The sequence below is a fragment of the Silurus meridionalis genome, chromosome 21, assembly GCF_014805685.1.
Source record: "Silurus meridionalis isolate SWU-2019-XX chromosome 21, ASM1480568v1, whole genome shotgun sequence".
Taxonomy (NCBI): Eukaryota; Metazoa; Chordata; class Actinopteri; order Siluriformes; family Siluridae; genus Silurus; species Silurus meridionalis.
Genome location: NC_060904.1, coordinates 8,982,378 through 9,003,444, shown reverse-complemented (window position 1 = coordinate 9,003,444; position 21,067 = coordinate 8,982,378). Strand labels below are relative to the sequence as shown.

General features: G+C 36.4%; 1 protein-coding gene across 2 annotated transcripts; it reads right to left on the bottom strand.

Moving 5' to 3' along the window:
- Positions 1–9,733: 9,733 nt before the first annotated feature.
- Positions 9,734–18,700, bottom strand: zfand1 (zinc finger, AN1-type domain 1). Of its 2 annotated transcripts, none has more exons than XM_046833994.1 (8): positions 18,624–18,700; positions 18,270–18,312; positions 17,601–17,640; positions 15,589–15,716; positions 13,413–13,504; positions 12,926–13,047; positions 12,221–12,376; positions 9,734–10,089 (listed from the first exon to the last, which is right to left on the bottom strand). In XM_046833994.1, exons 1-8 carry the CDS (start codon positions 18,676–18,678, stop codon positions 9,913–9,915), a joined length of 813 nt encoding a protein of 270 aa, XP_046689950.1. In that variant the 5' UTR covers positions 18,679–18,700; the 3' UTR covers positions 9,734–9,912. The 2 variants fall into 2 exon arrangements, with proteins under 2 accessions (XP_046689950.1, XP_046689949.1); XM_046833993.1 differs by having other exon boundaries at positions 18,266–18,317; positions 18,624–18,689.
- Positions 18,701–21,067: the final 2,367 nt, after the last annotated feature.

The following is a 21,067-nucleotide window of genomic DNA, read 5'->3' as shown; positions in this document are numbered from 1 at the left end:
CACAATGCTCCACTCTTTTAAACAAAATGTCTTTAAAACTTTATATTTTAAGGACTATTCTTTTGACTCCATGATCAGAAATCTTGCAAAAAAAAAAAGCTCCTGTGCATGGTTGGTTGATGGTGGAGTGATGTTGCTTGCAGTGGTGCTTACAGGAACATTTGGGAGTTGTGAAATCTATCAGTAGGCAGTGTCATTTTTAGATAGATAGATAGATAGATAGATAGATAGATAGATAGATAGATAGATAGATAGATAGATAGATAGATAGATAGATAGATAGATAGATAGCAGAGGAGAATAAAAGACAGCAGGTCAAAACCTTGTCACTGAAAACTGTAATGTTAATATCATGGAACTTATTGTTGTGTCTTTGAAAGAGGCTCGGTTCCCATCATCACAAATGGAACTGCAGAATTGAGGGTGAACAGTTTTAAATTCCTTGGTATGCACCTCACTGAGGAAAATGACACCTGTCAGAACATAAGACATAAGACAGCAGTCCAGATGTCAGGAGTACCCCATAAGGGAGATCAGATTTAGATTTCTTGCAGTAACGCTTATTAACGGGCCTAGTTAAATAGTGGCAACAAAGAAGAAAGGCCAGATAGTAGACATGCAAGTAAACCAACTGTCTTTTAGCAGCACCAAATTGTCACTCAGGTCTCACTATATTCTCACTTGAACACTTCAGACACAGTCTAGGTCTAAAACCAATTTATTTAATCAAACCTTTAATAAATAGGTTTTTCTGAGATAAAGAACAGATCTGGAGGAATAATGGCTAGTGGGTTTTGGTGAACTGGAATGTTTTGCATGCTGTCGTCCCCCCACTCTTTCACATTCACTCAGGTTTGTTGTTAGAGGAGTTGCTGAAGCTTTATGTTCCAGAGCTCCATCATGTGTGTGTTACCTTCAGGCTCTCATGCTGTCATAGGAACACACTGTGCAGTGTCCTTAAACATTACAATAAGCATGCCTACTAATTCATGTTTCTCTTTCCCCTGCTTGTCTGTTTACCTTCTCTCTCTCTCTCTTTCTCTCTTTCTCTCTCTCTCACTCTTTCTCTCTCTCTCTCTCTCTCTCTCTCTCTCTCTCTCTCGCTCTCTCTTTCTCTCTCTCTCTCAACTGTTGTTTATATTAACAGTACATCTATAGATACAAAAAATATTGGAGTTGATTCCAGTAATTCTTATTTACAGGCTGTAATGAAGACGGTATTAATAATCTGGTTGTTACTTTAAACTAAGCAGTAATTGTGAAGATTGTGTTTTGTGAGAATAGGCTTCTGTCTAGCCACCCTAGCTTACAGCCTAGACTGTCATCAGATGCAGAGAGTGACTACTTGACAGATACTCCTGTCAGTCTCACCAATCCTAGTCCTAGTCAATAGATTTTAATAATGAGATTCTCTACATGCTTTGCAAGCACTTTGTTGACCAGTCAGATGTAAAAAAGATGATGTCAAGAAAATCTTATAGAAACAGATCATCTTTATTTGGAGTTAACTAGAATCCTGTCACTGACAGGTGTATGATAACTTTTAAAGGCAATTGGTTAAATCAGAGCACAGTTCCACACTTCATTATGAAAGGGTGTACACACTTATGCAAGGTTTATTTTTGTTTCCCCAAACATATATACCTATATCAATTAAAATTTTGTTCTATAGTTCTCACATGCTCTAAAACAGTGGTCTTAAACCCCCGGGCCGAGGACTGGCACCAGTCCTTGGGGTCAATTGATACCGGGCCGCACAGAAAGAACACATAACATTATTTCCATTTTATTTATTGTCTGATTCTGAACGATGTTTTATTTTGGAAAATTACCGGATTCTCTCTGCCACATCTGGCTGTGACTCACTTTTGATGCATGTCATGATGCCTCAGTCACGTCTTACCTACAACCCCTACCTTCTTAAAGGGGCTGCTCCGGCTGCTAACACATAAAACATTACCGCTAAATTCAAACCCCCAAGCTAGCAAAATGAACAAAAAACAACACAGTGGATTCACGTTTTTTATTATTATATTTTGAATATAACCAGTTTTTATGCTGGTCGTATCATTTTATTTTGATGTATTTTTCTGCCACACCTTAAAGGCAGATGAAAATATCATCTGACATTAAACCGGTCCATGGCGAAAAAAAATTTGGGGACCGCTGCTCTAAAGTACATTCTTTAAAGCTGCTTTGAGACAATGTCTATTGTGAAAAGTGCTATAGAAATAAACTTAAACTGAACTGAATATCAGGAAAATTCACTGCTGCAGTCTACCAAACTTGCCTAACTCATCACAAATACTATGTTTTGTTATTTATTTATTAAGATATGATTAGATATCTTTGGCATATACCATTACACGCTTTATGCTATAAAATATTATACATTTGTTCGATTTATTTATTTTGCATTATATTGTATACAACATACCTTTGTAATGTTTCTATTTTATTTTATTTTTACAGTAACAGACTGCTCTTGATTATACACCTGGGGCAGCCGACACTTTTAAACATTACAAACCAACATTGGTAAAGTCAACAAGACTGCCTGCAACAGGACCAAAAAGATAGCACACAAATCTATTATACAAGCAAAAATATCAAATAAAAAATACATTTTAGAAAAAAAACTTTTACAATCATATGATCAAGTCTTTCTTTCAATTTCATTATTTAAAAAAAGTTAACATTGGGAGTAAATCCCATCAAATCAATTCCAAGCTGGAATTATTTTCACATTAGACTAAAATAGATTCTAAAATGTTTTAATCATGTTGATCATCATATCATTTACATCAACTTATGCTCTTATTCTTTTGTAACCTGATACTGTGTCTATTAGGCATCCATTTTTAGGACTGTTTTTAACAAATGATTATTTAATTTCTTCTTCACCAACTTTAGGTTGGTGATTGCCAGCTCTCCCCAAATTGCTTTAACTCCGTCTCACTCCAACAGTGACTGTAAAAAGTATATGGGTGGATGTAACACAACTAGGCAGCACATATACTTAATTGAAAGATACAGAAAAGATCTGTATAGCCCTTGCCTCTAGTGGCTGGCTGCAGTACTGCTTAGTGGGTAACCTAAAGCAACCCTTCCCATTTATCCGGGCCTAATGGCTGGGTTTGGGTTCCTGACTGGGAATTGATCCCGGGCTGCGCCGAAGCCTAACCACTAGACTACCAGGGAACCAGTGGGTAACCTTGACCAATTACTGACAAATAATTGAATGTGTCTCAAACTACATGCAGGTAATTTTACTAATCTGAACAGGGAATCTACCATATCAAAGTACCTGCATAAGTCAGTTATGTATAAAATAAATGTTTCTGATTATAGGCCAACATCAAACCTCTTTATCCCCACGATTAACAAATCTCTTTATCTCTAAAAGGTTGTAGCACAGCATAGATACATAAATAGGAATATCATTAATTGAGTGTATGACTACTAATCACACAGACCTGTAAACAATCACCACTCACAGTATTCACAAACCAGATTGAGACTCACCTTGGACATGGTTGTATGCAGCTGACCAAACCATTTGCCTGATTCAAATAAAAATATGGTTTGTGATGAGCTCAAGGCTAGGCTTGACATGAGACTAATTGGAAAGAATCTGACCACCACCAAGCTGCCACTTCTGGCTCCTTGTGCAAGCCCCTAAACACTCAACTTCTCTCAGTTATACCGTATATATGTCTAAGCTAACCCATGAAACTCTATCTGTGTACTAATTGTTTCTCTCGACATGAGATTAATGTAAATTGCTCTGTATACAGGCAATTGTGAGGCAAATGAGATAAATAAAATTATATTTGAGATAAATGTAAATTTATTGAGTCTCATAGAAATTGCTGCAGTTCTATGTTCCTGGTTTCCAAGGCCAATGGGTTTCCTCTTTTATTTGTGGCCATTTTAAAATAGACAATGCTGTGTTTAAAACCTGACACATACCCTGACAATATAGCACCTACAGTAATAATGAATTTACAAACCTTTTTTGTATTATGTATTGATAATAAAGATATTGCATTATAAATGGATAATTAATGCACTGTGAGCTTCTCTGATAAAAATTGCACTTTTATTATTAGAGGACATCATCTAAGATCCAAGCTAATGCATAGATTACTGGTTTCAACCCAGTAACATCTGCTTTTCTCAGTTTAATCAATTAATAACGTAAGTGTTGAACAAACATCCCTTAAAATCTTTTTAGTGGAGGATGTAAGAAAAGACCAAGTGATGATGATAATGGAAAATACATAGCTACAGATAAATTCTGGAGTAAGAACGGGAGCTTTGAGGATGGATTTGGACTGTAGTTAATATCAACAATCTGCTACATTGACTCAGAACCACAGTTTGCTTCTGATCACCATCACTGTACCCCGCAACATCGTGCAATAAATGGACATTTGGTGCAACCCAGATGAGGATGTGTTCCCTCTTGAGTCTGGTTCCTCTCAAGGTTTCTTCCTTATGCCATCTCAGGGAGTTTTTTTCCTTACCACAGTTGCCACTGGCTTCCTCATCAGGGACAGACACCTATAAAGAACATCTTATAAATTTTTATTACCAAATTATCTGTGTAAAGCTGCATTGAGATAATGTTCATTGTTTAAAGCACTATACAAATAAAAATGATGTGAACTGATAAAAAAATGGGAGAAAATAATGTAGCATTTAACTTAAAATGTGATGACCTGTATCTAAAATACAGATTTGTCTTGATGGGCACAAGCTCTACGGAGTGATTTACAGTTGTGTTCGAAATTATTCAACCCCCAATGCTGTAAATGGTTTTAGGGAATTTAGTGTACATTTGTAATTGTATTCAGAATGAAATCCTACAAGGACTTCTTAAAGAACCATATGCAACTAAAATGACATCAATTAGTTTTGTAATACAGTAGTAAATGTTTCTTTTGTGAATTCTTCATTGACATAATTATTCAACCCCTTAAAGACTACCACTCTGAAGAACAGAGGTTCAATGAAGTGTTTTCAATCAGGTATTGAAAACACCTGTGGATATCAGGGAGCAGCAATAAAGCCTAATAAGCACCAATTAGGCAGCTTTAAAATGACTGTGATACTCAGCTCCTTCTAGACATTTACTGGTGTGGTTACAAACATGGTGAGGTCAAGAGAATGGTCCAGGAAGACAAGAGAACAGGTGATTACTCTCCACAGGAAGGGCAATGGCTATAAGAAGATTGCAAAGATGTTAAACATACCAAGAGACACCATAGGAAGCATCATTCGCAAATTCAAGGCAAAGGGCACTGTTGAAACGCTACCTGGTCGTGGCAGAAAGAAGATGCTGACTTCGACTGCTGTGTGCTACCTGAAGCGTAGAGTGAAGAAAAGTCCCCGTGTGACTGCTGAGGAACTGAGAAAAGATTTGTCAGATGTGGGTACTGAAGTTTCTGCTCAGACAATACGGTGCACCCTGCGTAATGAAGGCCTCCATGCCAGAACTCCCAGGCGCACCCCCTTGCTGTCCCCAAAGAATAAGAAGAGTCGACTGCAGTATGCCAAAAGTCATGTGGACAAACCACAGAAGTTTTGGGATAGTGTTCTGTGGACTGATGAAACAAAATTAGAACTGTTTGGGCCCATGGATCAACGCTATGTTTGGAGGAGGAAGAACAAGGCCTATGAAGAAAAGAACACCTTGCCTACTGTGAAGCATGGCGGGGGGTCAATCATGCTTTGGGGCTGTTTTGCTTCTGCAGGTACTGGGAAGCTTCAGCGTGTGCAAGGTACCATGAATTCTCTTCAGTACCAGGAGATATTGGATGACAATGTGATGCAGTCCGTCACAAACCTGAGGCTTGGAAGACGTTGGACCTTTCAACAGGACAATGATCCCAAGCATACCTCCAAGTCCACTAGAGCATGGTTGCAGATTAAAGGCTGGAACATTTTGAAGTGGCCATCGCAGTCACCAGACTTAAATCCGATTGAGAACCTCTGGTGGGACTTAAAGAAAGCAGTTGCAGTGCAAGCCTAAGAATGTGACTGAACTGGAGGCTTTTGCCCATGATGAATGGGCGAAGATACCCGTAGATCGCTGCAAGACACTTGTGTCAAGCTATGCTTCACGTTTAAAAGCTGTTATAACTGTAAAAGGATGTTGTACTAAGTACTAAGATTGAATGTCACTTGGGGGTTGAATAAAACTGATAATGATGTGAGCTCAGAAAAGACATTTGTGGTTATTTCATTATAAATGTTATGTTATATTTGTCTGACCTACACGTGCCTCTTTGATTTAATTGTAAGCAGGATGACTGAATGATCATAATCAATGTCAAACCGACTAAAACAATCAATTTCAGTGGGGGTTGAATAATTTTGAACACAACTGTATATACATACACATACACAGATCAGGCATAACTTTATGACCTGATCTGTCGAACATTAACATTTTTCTGCAGTTTGAGTTACAGCAGCTTGTATGTTGGATTGCACCACACGGACCAGCCTTCACTTTCCATGTGCATCAATGAGCCTTGGCCACGCATTACCACTTTTGACCACTATATACCAGGAATGGCCACAAAAGCTGCAGTTTTGGAAATGCTCTGACGTCTAGCCACAATTCGGCCCATGTCAAACTCACTCAAATCCTCACACTTGCTCATTTTTCCTGCTTTTAACATGTCACCTTTGAGAACAAAATGTTCACTTCCTGCCTAATATATACAACCCACTAACAGGTGCCATAATGAAGAGGTCAGTGTTATTCACTTCACTGCTCATATTGTGTTTATGGCAAAGTTATGACATTAGAAAGAGAGACAGAGAGAGTGAGAAAGAGAGACTCTCTCTCACTCACACACACACACCAACAGCCAGTCCATGAGAATATTTTCACAACAAAACTGGTCTGTTGTTTACAGAAAGTAAGAGACACCTGCTAGAGAAGGGTTGGCTGCTTCAAATTATGACTAGCTGTGAATGTGTGTACGGTGCCCTGAAATGGTTTTAAATCCCATCCAGGGTGTGTTCCTGCCTGGTGCTCTGCATTCCATAATGATCTTGACCAGAATAAAAAGATTAATGAATAGTAATTATTTTCAATCATCACCTGCATTTTTGTTATATTAAATAACATTGGACAATAAAGTAAAAACAACATGCTTTATTTTCTATCCTGCATTCATTCTGTCCTTTAATGTTACTGACAAACACTGTCTGTGATATCTTAAAAAAAATAACAAAATAATAAATAAAAAGCAGAGAACCCATATATTCAGCCAGCATAAGCTGACCATTAAATGAACTTTCCCTACATAAATATGGACATTTTGTTATTAAGACAGGCATCGTCAGTCCTATTCGTAAAGGGAGAGAGTGGCTACAGGCAACAAGTGAAATCATTTATGGCTCCAGTTTGGTTGAACTGTCAGCCTGCAGCCACACTGATTATAATGCAAAATAAAGACCCCTGACTGTAGTGTTTATATTATATTATAATTTTTTGTACATTATGTACACAATGTCTCTTTTCTCTTTTCCATACAATTATTTTATCCTTATTTTTACTGTCAGGGGTTCTGCAATTCGGGAATTACACATCAAAATGATTTATTTACTCATTTATTACCAACTTTTAATATCAAAAACATTCACTTGGAAACTTTTCTTCTGAATGAATATTTTTAAGTGTGGGAGTGCAAATGTTCAGGAGTGTGGATGGTGTGGCAGCTCTGTCATTCTAAATCACAGTCATTCATGGTCTCAGGGTTTCAGGAGCCCCAAGGCCATGATTCTTAACCTGATGTATGAGTGGGCCGATTACAGCATTGATTAACACTAGTTTACTCATGCAGTTGACCGCCGTTGTGCCATGAACCGTTCAATATCAACACCTGATCTGCGAGTGAGGCTGTGTTGTTGAGTGTGAAAGCGCATTGTTTAAGAGAAAATTTGCAGCTGTCACCAAACTAAGGAAGGCAGGCATGTGCTGACTACCTCATCTCATGCATAGAGAAAAGTTTGTCACTTAGTAACCAACTTCATTTAATGCAAAGGGCACTGCAGAGACCACCCTGACATGTTAACGCAAACTCATTTTAATGGCACCAATTTTATGAATGCTCGATTATTGCAGAGCGCATTTCTGTTTGACCATTTTTATAAAAGAAATTAATAAATACAAAAGAGGTGAAATTAAAAACCTTCAACGCAACACAATACACATTTTTGATCATTAAACATTTGTTTTATTGAAGCGACACATTTCAAATCAACCACCCAAATCCAGCATGATGCAGACATCCGGCAATTAAAACCGTCCGTGTGGAAACATAGCAAAAGTTCTGTTTGGTGCCCTGATGATGTACGTAATTTAAAACACCATAATTACATTAAAACATGTACGAGGGTATTTTTTACGAGCTGCTCTGTCACTCGAAAATGTAAACAGGCTTGTTTGTTTAAGCAAATGCCTCAGTGCAAAGAAAAAGAAGTAATAGGAACCTGGTATTTCTATGTTCTTATTTTTTGTGTGTTTAATAGACATGACAAGTTTTTTTGGAACAATGTATGACCTATAAAACATGTCTAGTCTTCATGCTCTATGTTGAGTTTGGTTTCACTAATAATAAACATACATTTCCATAAATCATCCATATTTGTCCATGCCCATGTTGATTGGAGTATTAAAAACTTAAAAAATGTATTCATTTAGGATACATTTAGAACAGATTAAAAATGTGTTTAAGTTGCAATTAATCATGAGTTAACTCAGGACAATCATGCGATTAATCACGATTAAATATTTAAATCGATTGACCGCCCTAATATATACACACATACATACGTCACATTATCTAATGTGAGCACTTAATAGGAGTCCCCTTAAATTCTGACATTGGTTTAATCACAAAATGCTTTGTACAATGGCCAAATTTGTATGACTCAATAGATAACTGATCATGAAAAGTCAGACACTAAAACTTTAAAACTACTAAACATGTACACTAAAACTTTAGCAGAATCCACTTATCAAAAGAAACTAAAAAATGTATAACGCTTCATCCTGGTCACCTTCTCAGTGGGTCTGTCAACTTAGGGTTAATTGCTAAGTAAGAACTGTCTATCAACCCATGAATGCAAGAAATAAGGTTTAAAATGTATTCAAGTTAGATACCCCCTATTTTGTGAGATTAACAACTAAGACAATGTTTTAGAGTAGCGGCCCCCGAACTTTTTTGCGCCACGGACCCGTTTAATGTCGGACAATATTTTCACGGACCGGCCTTTTAGTTGTGGCAGATAAATACAAAAAATAAAATGATACGACCAGCATAGAAACTGGTATTTTCTAAATATAATAATAAACGTGAATCCACTGTGTTGTTTTTTGTTTATTTTGCTAGCTTGGGGGTTTCAATTTAGCAGTAATATTTTATGTGTTAGCGACCGGAGCAGCCCCTTTAAGAAGGTAGTGGATGTAGGTAAGACGTGACCGAGGCATCATGACATGCATCAAGAGTGAGTCATAGACAGATGTGGCGGAGAGAATCCGGTAATTTTCCACAATAAAACATTGTTGAGAATCAGATACTAAATAAAACGGAAATAATGTAAGTTATGTATTCTTTCTGTGCGGCCCGGTACCAATTAACCCACGGACCGGTGCCGGTCCGCAGCCCAGGGGTTGGGGACCACTGTTTTAGACCAGCTATTCTATATGTTAATTTATGTGTGTTTTATATTTTATACATTGTAGTCAAGAATAAACATACACAATAATGTTAGCTTTTTACAATATCAGCTGGTACCTGGCCTGTAAATGATAACATACAGCACAAGGAGTTTATAGCTGATCTTGTATCCAAATTCTTACATTACTTCCAGGTAAACATTTATAAATCAAGAGGAAGCTATGTAGGCTGTGACATCTTCAACCCCAGAGCACTCATTATCCAGATATTCCAAGATAACGTTGCCTCCATTATAGAGAGGAGAATCTGAGAGTGAGAGCTGTGACTGGAGACATGCATCCATTTTGATGGCCTTCCCAGTTTCAGGATGGCACAAGCGCAGTTTCTGCACATAAAACAGATTACAAATATTACATTTTCTTTTATCACAAAACGATTTCAATAACTATATTATGCATTATATATATATATATATATATATATATATATATATATATATATATATATATGTTTTACCAAAGGTTTTACCAATCGTATACCTTTTTGTAACACACCTGATTTTATTTCATACATGTGTATGCTAATGAATTTTTATAACACCACGGCTCATTGGCTTTAAGTGCTGCTCACAAAACTTGATAAAAGGTCATAAAGAGTCTTTCAGATACATTTTTTTTAATACCTGGCTTATTTCTACATCAATAAAAAATATTTATAAGGCACAGCAAGGCCTGAAAGGCTTCAAATCAAGAGGCAATGACAAATTAGGTGTGAAAAAATTATATATATAACAAGCATCTACACTTTACCCAGGTGATAATGTAAAGCAACACATCACCCATGAAAACAAAGATGATAAACTTTTAAGCATATTGGTGACTGTTGGGCAGATGTATTTCATGTCAATGTGTTCTTTGGCCTTTTGCACACCAAAATCATACTAAATATAAAGCAAAATGTGTCATAAGAAAAATGGATGTTTTCAATTTTTTTTTCAATTTTTTCAGCCCAATGAGATAAACCACTTTATCAGTGGCTTAATGCTGACTCATAGTTTTGCAAAGACAGTGTGACAAACAGTGACTACTACTTCAGCTCAGCAAATGCAGTCCGTCCTCTTTTTATGGAAGCATTAATTTTTTTCTTAATTTCTTAATCTTATTTGTCTTAATATATGTACTTGTATTGACTTGCTATGTTAATTTTTTTCATCTGCAATTTTTTTCCATTTGATAGCATATTTACTTTGTGTAATTAAAATAAAAAAAGCTATTTAAATTTGACACATATGTTGCCTAATAGGGATTTGCATCGGTGCATCAGCATAAAAGTTAACCATGTGATGCATCGATTTAAAGTGTGTATTAGCATTTGTATCGCAACGCATCATTTTTAACATTTGTATCTGTAAAAAATATTTTTTATATATAATTATTAGTAGATGTGCTATACTTTTATAAATTAGAAAGTGACAAATCATTTGTGACCAATATTTTATAAGTAGATTGGATTCTCCTCTTTAAACTGTTTCACAAGCGAGTTCTTTCAGCACCACTACATGAATATGACGTATCACAACACTACGGAGACCGAAGCGTGTCCTGAGAGTCACACAGAATATAGATGTAGAGCTGCATCTTCTTGGAGACAGAACAGAAAAAAGAACATATAGGACAAACGCCTGTTTGTAAAAGGTCCATGCGGCACTTAAGTATCGGAAACACAAGAGACTCAAAATCCTATGCCTATGAACTGGGATTCAGCGGATGCATCAGACTCGTAGCACAGAGTGAATCAGTCGGATCCGAGGGACTCAGTGTTTGTGAATTTGATTCATGAGTTCAAGGATTCGGTGGATCCTACGAATTCGAAGCGTGCCCTCTAGTGGAAATCCATTAAAAAAGCAGGCAGAATCCCTATGGACTCAAGGGACTTGTAAAACTCAGATCCGGTCACTGAGTGATGCAAAAGAATTAAAACCTGCTAACGGATTTGGATTTCTCATATTAAATCGTAAAATCACTTTGGTAGCTTCTTCATATGTATCGTTAATGTATCGTAGGCTATGCATTAAGATGGCTAAGTGTCAATTATGCCCTACAGTGCATTATGGAGAGACATATCACTACTGCTTAAGGGAGAAGAATAATCAAAGAAAAGACCTCTCACTCCTACCATGGTCTGGTAATTCCTCTACCTTCTGGCAGTAATTGACCATTATGACTACTGATCTCAAGCCTCTACTCTGCCCATAGAATTTTGAAATTCTGACTTCATTACTGTATTTAATTTCTGTACTTGATGCTCTGTACCTGTACTCTAAACAACGACTATCTGATCTAATCACTTGTATTAGTTTCACCAGACATAAAAAAACAGCAAATTCCATAGGTAGGTCTGTGTTATAATGCAGGGCTAATGGTCTATGTCAGAATGCAGGGTTTAAATAAAGTTTAAGTGTTCCCAAAAGCTGAGCAGGTAGGTAATATTCGCAGTTTAAAGAGATAATGGTTTACCTTGGCTGTGAGCACATTGTTGTTGTTCTTTAGGCTGGCCTGAGCTGCTGCAAAATCCACCACTTTACCCACACTCCACTTGGAACTAAAGAACATGGGTAGGCTGGATGTGTTTACCTCTTTTGGCAGGAACACCTGGAAATATGTCCGCTCTATCTGAAAAGATATATAGCTTTTATGAAGGTAGCGTTTATCCATAGTGAAAGTCAACGTATCGACCATTTCTAAATCTAAATCTAAAGTTTCCTGAAGGAATATTCTAATAATCGTTGCTAGTAGGGCAAAGATTACCAATTATTTATTGAAAATAATATCATATTCCTGATGTAACTTGACAATAATTATTACCAAAATTACAAATGCTTGTTCTGTAGTGAAGAGTTCAAACTGCTCCTGACCTACAAATAATCAAACATAACTAAAATAATGGCTGGCAGGGCAATATGTTTGGACTAGAACATAATGGTGCATGCTGTTAAATGCATTATTAATGAAGTAATGAGAAAACTTACAAATACACCATCAGTCTTTACAAAGTGTCTGACATACTAAGAGACAAAATCTTAAAGTTTTGTAAAAGTCTATAAATAATCACGTATGCCTGTAAAAGTAAAATCAATCATATGAAACCTCAATTATTTAAACATTTAACATTGAAGTATTCTTTTAAAGTAGGATAACATGAATAAACATTGGGTTAAATACCTCTGGCAGTCCTTTATCTCCAGTAGCGTGTAGCTTGAGCTTCATAAGGGCTACTTTAGCAGCTGTAGCACTGTTCTTCGCCCCTTTTCTGCCTTTACAGGTTGGTGCATTCTTCTTTGATTCTGATAAATGAATGATAAATATTGTAAAAATAAATCTATGCTGCCCCTCTGTGGATTTAATAAATACAGGAACACTTTCAGTTAATTTAATACATTGCAACATTCAAAAAATATTTAAGTAGAATAATTGTTGCTTTAAAACACCAATATTTTAGAAATACCATTTTAATTAGTAACCATTATTTAAAAAAAAAAAAAAAAATACTTAAGATGAACAGCTTAAGATAAATTTGTGTGTATTCACACACATTCAATTTACTATTCCACTGTTACTAAAAAACACTTTTAGATTTTTAAACAATAATTTGCTTTAGTTAACTGATTAACACTAATTATCTATGATTATAACTGAGCTTATGACTAACCTAAAATTTTTTGCACATGTTCCTGTGTTGCCACCATTCGTTGTTTGGGTTTCTCCAACTTCTCACAATTATGGTCTTCCTGATGCCGATGACTGGAGAAAATTTTATTTTAAGGATAAGGAAAATTCATCTTTAAAAATCATGGTCATATTAAGCATAATAATAAGCCTCCTAATCAATATCAATATCAGTGCATAACTGTAACAGGAATACCAGACCAAAAAAAAAAGTTCTCATATTAACATCCAAATGAGAACTTAAACAAGGCAAACTAACAATGTTTGTATGAACTCACCCATTTTTCAGAGATCAATAATATTGGAACATAAATCCAATATTACACTTTAAAAAAAAATCTTAACATAAGTAGAACAGATGTCAGTTCAACAAGAGCATCCAAATATTGTGTTATTTACTCTAATTAACTTCAATACTGATTTGTGCAATAATACAAATTGGGTGATTAAACACATCTTGATGTAAATGTCAGTGAATAAAGTATTAAAGGCTCACATATTGTCTCATTAATCTTCTGATCACAAATTCAAACGCCATTCTTGTATATCAAAAACCAAGGAATTGACCATGCTGTTCCAATACTTCCAAAGGGAACTGTATAATAGTATGCTTAGTTTTCAAAGAGAAACGCATAAAACTCGAGTTTTATATGATTTGGTTAGAGAAACTGGTGAAATACTTTAAAGTTAAATTATTAATTTAATTAAAAAAAGATTTTTATCAAGAGACAATAAAGTCATTCATAAATTAATGTTAGTCCAATAATTGTATGATAAACTAATGCATACATATACACACACATAAACATAACAAAACCACAAAAAAACACGTTCTATTCATCATGTTCATGTTCTCGTCTGTATGACAGAACCGTATAAATTTGTGCATCTTGCATTAGAGCAGTCAAGGCTATAAGACGATCATTAACACCCTGAAACTGAGTTACAGTACAGTGGGCAGAGTTATACAGAGGTTTTCCAAGACGGGTTCCACTCGGAACAGACCTCACAAGGGTTGATCAAAGAAGTCAGGTGCAGAAGCTGCTTTAAAAACCAGATGCATGAGTGCTGCGGCATTGCTTTAGAGGTTGCAGAAGCAGAAGGTTCGCTAGTCAGTGCTCAGGCCATACGTTGCACACTGCAACAATATGGTTTGCATTCCCATCCTCCCAGAAGGAAGCATCTTCTGCCTCTTTCCTGGCTCACATTAAAGCCTGAAAGCAGTTTGCTGAAGACAACCTGCCCAAAAGCATGAATTACTGGAACCATGTCCTGTAGTCTGATAAGACGAAGATAGATTTGTTCGGCTCAGCTGGTGTCCAGCATGTGTGGCGATGTCCTGGTGAGCAGCACCAAGAAAATTGTGTGTTGCCTACAGTCAAACATGGTGGTGGTGGCATCATGGTCTGGGGCTGCATGAGTGCTGCTGGTACTGGGAAGTTCTTTAAATGAAAACATGGATTCCAACACTTAATGTGACATTCTGAAGCAGAACATGATGTCCCCCACTTCAGAAACTGGTCTGAACGGCAGGTTCCCAACATAATAACGATCCTATACACACCACCAAGATGAAAACTGCCTTGCTGAGGAAGCTGAAGATGAAGGTGACCAAGTATGTCTCCAGACCTAAACCCTATTGAGCACTTTTGGGGCATCCTCACACAGAAGGTGGAGAAGCACCAGGTTTCTAACATCCAGTAGCTCTATTATGTCATTACAGAGGAGTGGAAGAGGTTTCCAGCAACAATCTGTGCAGCTCTGGTGAATTCCATGCCCAGGAGGATTAAGGCAGTGCTGGATAATAACACTTTGGACACAGTTTTGACATGTTTACATGTTTCACCTTTGTCCTCAAATATTTTAACAATAACGGCTGTATGTTGAATTATTTTTAGAAGACAGAAAATCTGTAATACTATACAAACTGCACAGTGACAACTCTACAATATATCCCTCACATCATTTCTTTTGTATTATCCCATGAAAAGATATATTAATATGGTTGCAGGAGGAGCTTGTTAATGATCTCAAGGAAGCCGTGACCACGACCATACAGATATATATTTTTTTTCTTTTTCAGATTTGCCTCAAACAAATATTACAAAGGCAGAGAAAAGGCTCTAATGGATATAAGAAATTAAAAAAAATGTACATACGCAAGACAGAGTTTCTTTTGACAATTTGGGCAGATTACAGGAAGAAGCTCCCTCCCTTTGCAGTCCTGAAATGTACACGGATGCGATGAACTGACTCCTGACTCTAAGACATCCCTCTTCACCAAAACCTAAAGGGAAAAATTATCAAATCAAGGAAAAAATTAACTATTTTATTATGAAAAAAATTCCATTAGAAATTGAGCCACAGACACAGATTAGATTCACATCATAGACTTTTAAAATAAAGATTAATTAACTAGTATTAATTTAATGAATCTTGGTCTATACCAGAATGAGTGGAGAATGTTAGAATAAAAAAATATATATATTTTTGAATCAAAATGTTTCAGATGCTGTTGGAACTTGTAATGTAACTTGCCTGGTGTAATCATACTAAATTAACATTTATTATTACATATCAAACCACATTTGAAACAAAATGCAGAAGACACAACTCATGCATCGTTATGCACCATGTCATTTTACTATTTAGTTAATTACTTTTTTTTTTTAAGTTGGCCGAAGGAGGAGAAAGACGTCTACAGAGACGGCAGGAAAAGGAGCAGTGTAGGAGAGTGGAGGTTCGGGTTGGTACTTTAAATGTTGGTACTATGCCTGGTAAAGACTTTAATGGGCATGTAGGTGAAGGGAACAGAGGTGATGAGGAGGTTATGGGTAGGTATGGTTTTAAGGAGAGGAGGTGGTAGATTTTGCTGAAAGGATGGAAATAGCAGTGGTGAATAAGTATTTTAAAAAAGAAGGAGGAGCATAGGGTGACATAAGGGTGGAGGCACTACAGCAAAAGTAATAAGGAAAACTAGGAAGGTACTTGGTGTGACATCTGGAAAGAGAAAGGAAGACAAAGGGACGTCATGGTGGAATGAGGAAGTGCAGGAAAGCAAAAGAAGAAAGAGGTTGGCGAAATAGGATTGGGATCGACAGAGAGATGAGAAAACTAGGCAGGAGTACAAGAAGGTGTGGCAGCAGGTGAACAGAGCTGCATGAGAAGTTGGACACTAAGGAAGGAGAAAAGGATTTGTAGCGATTGGCAAGGCAGAGGGACCGAGCTGGGAAGGATGCAGATGGAAATGTGTTGACTAGTAACGAGAGTGTGTTGAGAAGATGGAGGGAGTATTGTGAGCAGTTAATGAACAAGGAAAATGAGAGAGAGAGAAGGTTGGATGGTGTGGAGATGGTGAAGCAGGAAGTGGATAGGATTAGTAAGGAGTAAGTGAGAGCAGCAATTAAGAGGATGAAGAGTGGTAGATCTGATGGACCAGATGACATGTCGGTAGAAGCATAGAGATGTTTAGGAGAGATGGCAGTGGAGTTTCTAACCAGGTTGTTCAACAAGATTTAGGATGGTGAGAGGATGCCTGAGGAATGGAGGAGTGTGCTGGTACCGATCTTTAAGCATAAGGGAGATGTGCAGACCTGCAGTAACTACAGGGGAATAAAGTTGATCAGTCACACCATGAAGTTATGGGAAAGAAGAGTGGGAGCCAGGCTGAGAGAAGAGGTGATCAACTGTGAGCAGCAGTATGGTTTCATGCTGATGAAGAGCACCACAGACGCAAAATTTACTTGATAGAGAAGTATAGAGAAGATCAGAAAAGTTACATTGTGTGTTTGTGGATTTGGAGAAAGCGTAAGACAGGGTGCCAAGAGAGGAGTTGTGGTACTGTATTAGGAAGTCAGGTGTGTCAGAGAAGTATGTGAAGGTGGTGCAGGACACGTATGAGGTAAGTGTGACAGCAGTGAAGTGTGCAGTAGGAACAACAGACTGGTTCAAGGTGGAGGTTGGACTACATCAAGGATCGGTTTTGAGCCCACTGTGCATGTGTGTGAATGAGAGGGATGGTAGTGGAGGGGTGCGGTTACAGGAAGAAGAAGTGGAGAAGGAGTTCAGGTACCTGGGGTCAACAGTGCAAAGTAATGAAGAGTGTGTTAGAGAAGTGGAGAAAAGAGTGCAGGCAGGGTGGAGAAAAATCTAATGAAACTCAAAATCTTACCTCTGGACAGGAGTGTGAATCTCTGCTTCTGTGTTCGAGACTAGTTAATGATAAATAAACAGTAACCATATGTAAATATAAACAAGTCATACATTTGTCTAGCTCAGAGATGCCCAAACTTGGGCCGAGCGCTAAAAAGAAATGAGCCAAAGGTGACCTGCATGGGCTCCCATACCAAATACATATCAAAAAATGCCTTCTGGAAAAACTTTAAAAAAAATAAAATAATTATTATATTTTATATTATATTGTAGTGTGTATATATATATATATATATATATATATATATATATATATATATATATATATGTGTGTGTGTGTGTGGTAGAACAGCTGTAGTTGCCATTTAAATAGTGTTTCTGTTGGAATGATTAGTTTTACTAAACTAGAAGTTTGAAAATAAAACTGCATTAGTTAAGCAGATTACAGATTCATGCTTATTTATTTATTTCCAAATGTTGAATCATTATAAATTAGAGAAATCTGTTAACTATAAATGTTTGGAATTTTGCAATTTAGTTTGCTAATTGTGTTTTTTCAGCCCATGGCCCTCAATCGCGTTTTTCATAGGGAAAAGTTTTGGCACCCCTGGTCTAGGTGTAGGTTGTACATTTCAGTATTCACTTTCTGAATAAATACAAACTTAAAAATATGAATCGCTTTACCGACCAAAACACTCCAGAACAGCCTTCACAGACAAATGGCAGAAAGTCTGCACTGGAAGAAAAAGTGTATTTATTATATATTTATTTATAAAAGATCTATCACACGTTTTTTTTTTTAAATCAAATGTAGTCAATCGGGCGTTTTATATCAGCAGGAGAAAAATCATCTCAGCTCTAAAGCTCGCTAGTAACTGATACAGACTCACATGCTCAATGCTCAATGGCGCTACAATAAATATGTAGTTATTTTCCTCACTTAACAGCAAGGTTACCATAATAAATCTTTTTTCTTTTCTCTTTTTTAATTATTTATTTTTACATATTCACGTAAAGCATAATGATTTCTATCAGTTCCGACCTTTTTGTTTGCAATATTCAATTTGACAATGTCTCCCAACGTCCAATTCAGCCATTTTGAAGCGACTTAGCAGCACGAATTTCAAAATAAAAGCCTTTCAACCTTAATAAAAGTTCATGAACACATAATACTACAATACTATAATGGCCCCCATCAGTGAACAGTTCACTAAACAGCTCAACAATGATAAAACTATAATTTGCTGCCACACCGATTAAGATTGGTTCCCTTCTGAGTCGGGTTCCTCTCGATGTTTCCTCCTCATTAGATTAGACTAGATTAGATTAGATTCAACTTTATTGCCATTGTGCAAGGTACATGTACAGCGCCAATGAAATACAGTTAGCATCTAACCAGAGGTGCATAAGTGGCCTATTTACAATTAATAAATAACAGTGTGATAAGTAAGTGTATGGGGTCCTATCTCTATCACCGTAAAGCTGCTTAGAGGCAATATCCATTGTTAAAAACTCTATTATGTCTGGATAATTATAACTGTATATAATTGTAATTCATAAAATATTCTAGTCTATCTTTCACCGATCTATCATATGTATATGTACACTGTGTATAACTTTTACAGTTGTCCATACAATGTACATATCTCATATTGTACATTTATATATCCCTATTAATATTTCCATGCCTTACACACATCTTTCTTTAATTATTTTATTTATTTTAATAAATAAATAAATAAATAAGTAGTTTGCACAATGCTACTATTTGCACTTCTGGTAGATGCTAAACTGCATTTGCTTGCTGTGCACCTGTGCTTTGAATAGATAATAAAGTAGTGTTTATACTAATAAAACTTAATTTAATTAAACTGAATTGAATATATGTGGTGGGGGTGTAATGATGTAATAAATAAATAATTCGAAAAGTGATCATTTTAATCTAAATAATTTGTTGATTTAGCATTTCAAGATTCTTTTCTTTGACACATTTACTGTGGGTTATAAGTACCAATGTTTTATCCATTTTCTTATCTAGCACCAGATATTTAACTCACCAGACACTGTTTACAAATCCAGACCTACAGTACAAACTAATACATATATTTGGTTCATTATTACACATCTGTTAAAAAACAGAGTTGCAACATTGATTTCTGTTGTAATCAGAGCATGTGGAAGTGACACATCGAGACCAAACTAAATAGTTTTACGACTGAACCCAATTAATTTTAGTGTTTCCCTTCTTCGCATGGTTAGCTAGTATCTAGCACGGTTGTCTTTTTGGTTCATTCAGTCACTACATGCAGCATTTGTTAGATGTGCATAGTGTGCATCAATACTGTACTTAAGTACAAATTTTAGGTAATTGTACTATATTTGAGTATTTCCATTTATGCAATTATATAACTGTATCATCACTTGTGGCATGGTGTTGGAATGTTTTTGCTATCATTGTATGAAAAAGAATTTGATTCTGTGGTTCTTTCTTATGTGTGTGCTAATAGCCAAGTGCCCAGATTTCTTTTTCCTTCAGGTTTTGCAGCCGATTAAGGACAGTGTTGTACACAAGCTATTTTGTGTATTATTTTTACACTTTTATGCCTTTCCTGGCCTGCATTCTGCCATCTGTCGCTCCATGTAATAGGTCAAATAAAGTTGTATAGAGACTATCCTCTCTGTACCTGGATATATTACATAATACAATATTTTGTTGAACGCAGCTGCCTAGTCTATTTTGTAATATTGACCAAACATCTTTGAGTATTTACAGTACACTACTCTGAGACTTACAGTTTCGTGCATTTATTAACATTCACTTGTTGTGTGTGCTTGTCTAAAAGATATAATATACTATAACACAATACAAGATTTACACTTACATTTAAGGCATCTGGCAGATTCCCTTATGAAGAGTGATTTAGGTTACAAAGTGCTCTAAAGTGTCCAATAACCAACCTATTGTTGGTTTACTAGGACACAGACTAAAAATAACATCAGTCAAGAAATCTGTTGGAAGAGAAAATAGTTAGAAAGCAAGGTGCTATATATAAACAGATTTATACACATATACACCGGTGAAAAGTAACAAAGTGAATGTAATTTATTTCTGTACTTTTTGCATTTTAAAGTTAAAACATCTTACTATTTACTCATGTCTTTAAACATGATTTAAAACTGCTAGAGACTCTGTTTGGACATCAAGTGAAAGTTTATTCTATCACCTTGTTGCCAGATGTTTTCCAGTCAAGCAGTGGTTGTGGATCAGAGGGAGCATGCTACAGTGGAGGATGAGATAAGTGTTAAGAGTTAGAGGAGTTTTGGCTTTGCAGGCAAGCATAAGTGTATTAAACCTGATACAGGCAGCTAAAGGAAGCCAGAAGAGGGAGCTTTGCAATGGGGTGGTGTGGGAGAACAGAGGAAGGTTCAAATCATAGTGTGTGGTTGCATTCGGGATCAGTTGCAGAGGTCACATGTCTTTTAGAG

Coding starts and splice junctions, on each gene's coding strand:
- zfand1 (XM_046833993.1), bottom strand. CDS start 18,678: ATGGCTGAATTGGACGTTGGGAGACATTGTCAAATTGAATATTGCAAA. Junction 17,641..18,265: donor GTTCTGGAGTGTTTTGGTCG/GTAAAGCGATTC, acceptor ATCATTAACTAG/TCTCGAACACAGAAGCAGAG. Junction 15,717..17,600: donor ATTCACACTCCTGTCCAGAG/GTAAGATTTTGA, acceptor TTTTCCCTTTAG/GTTTTGGTGAAGAGGGATGT.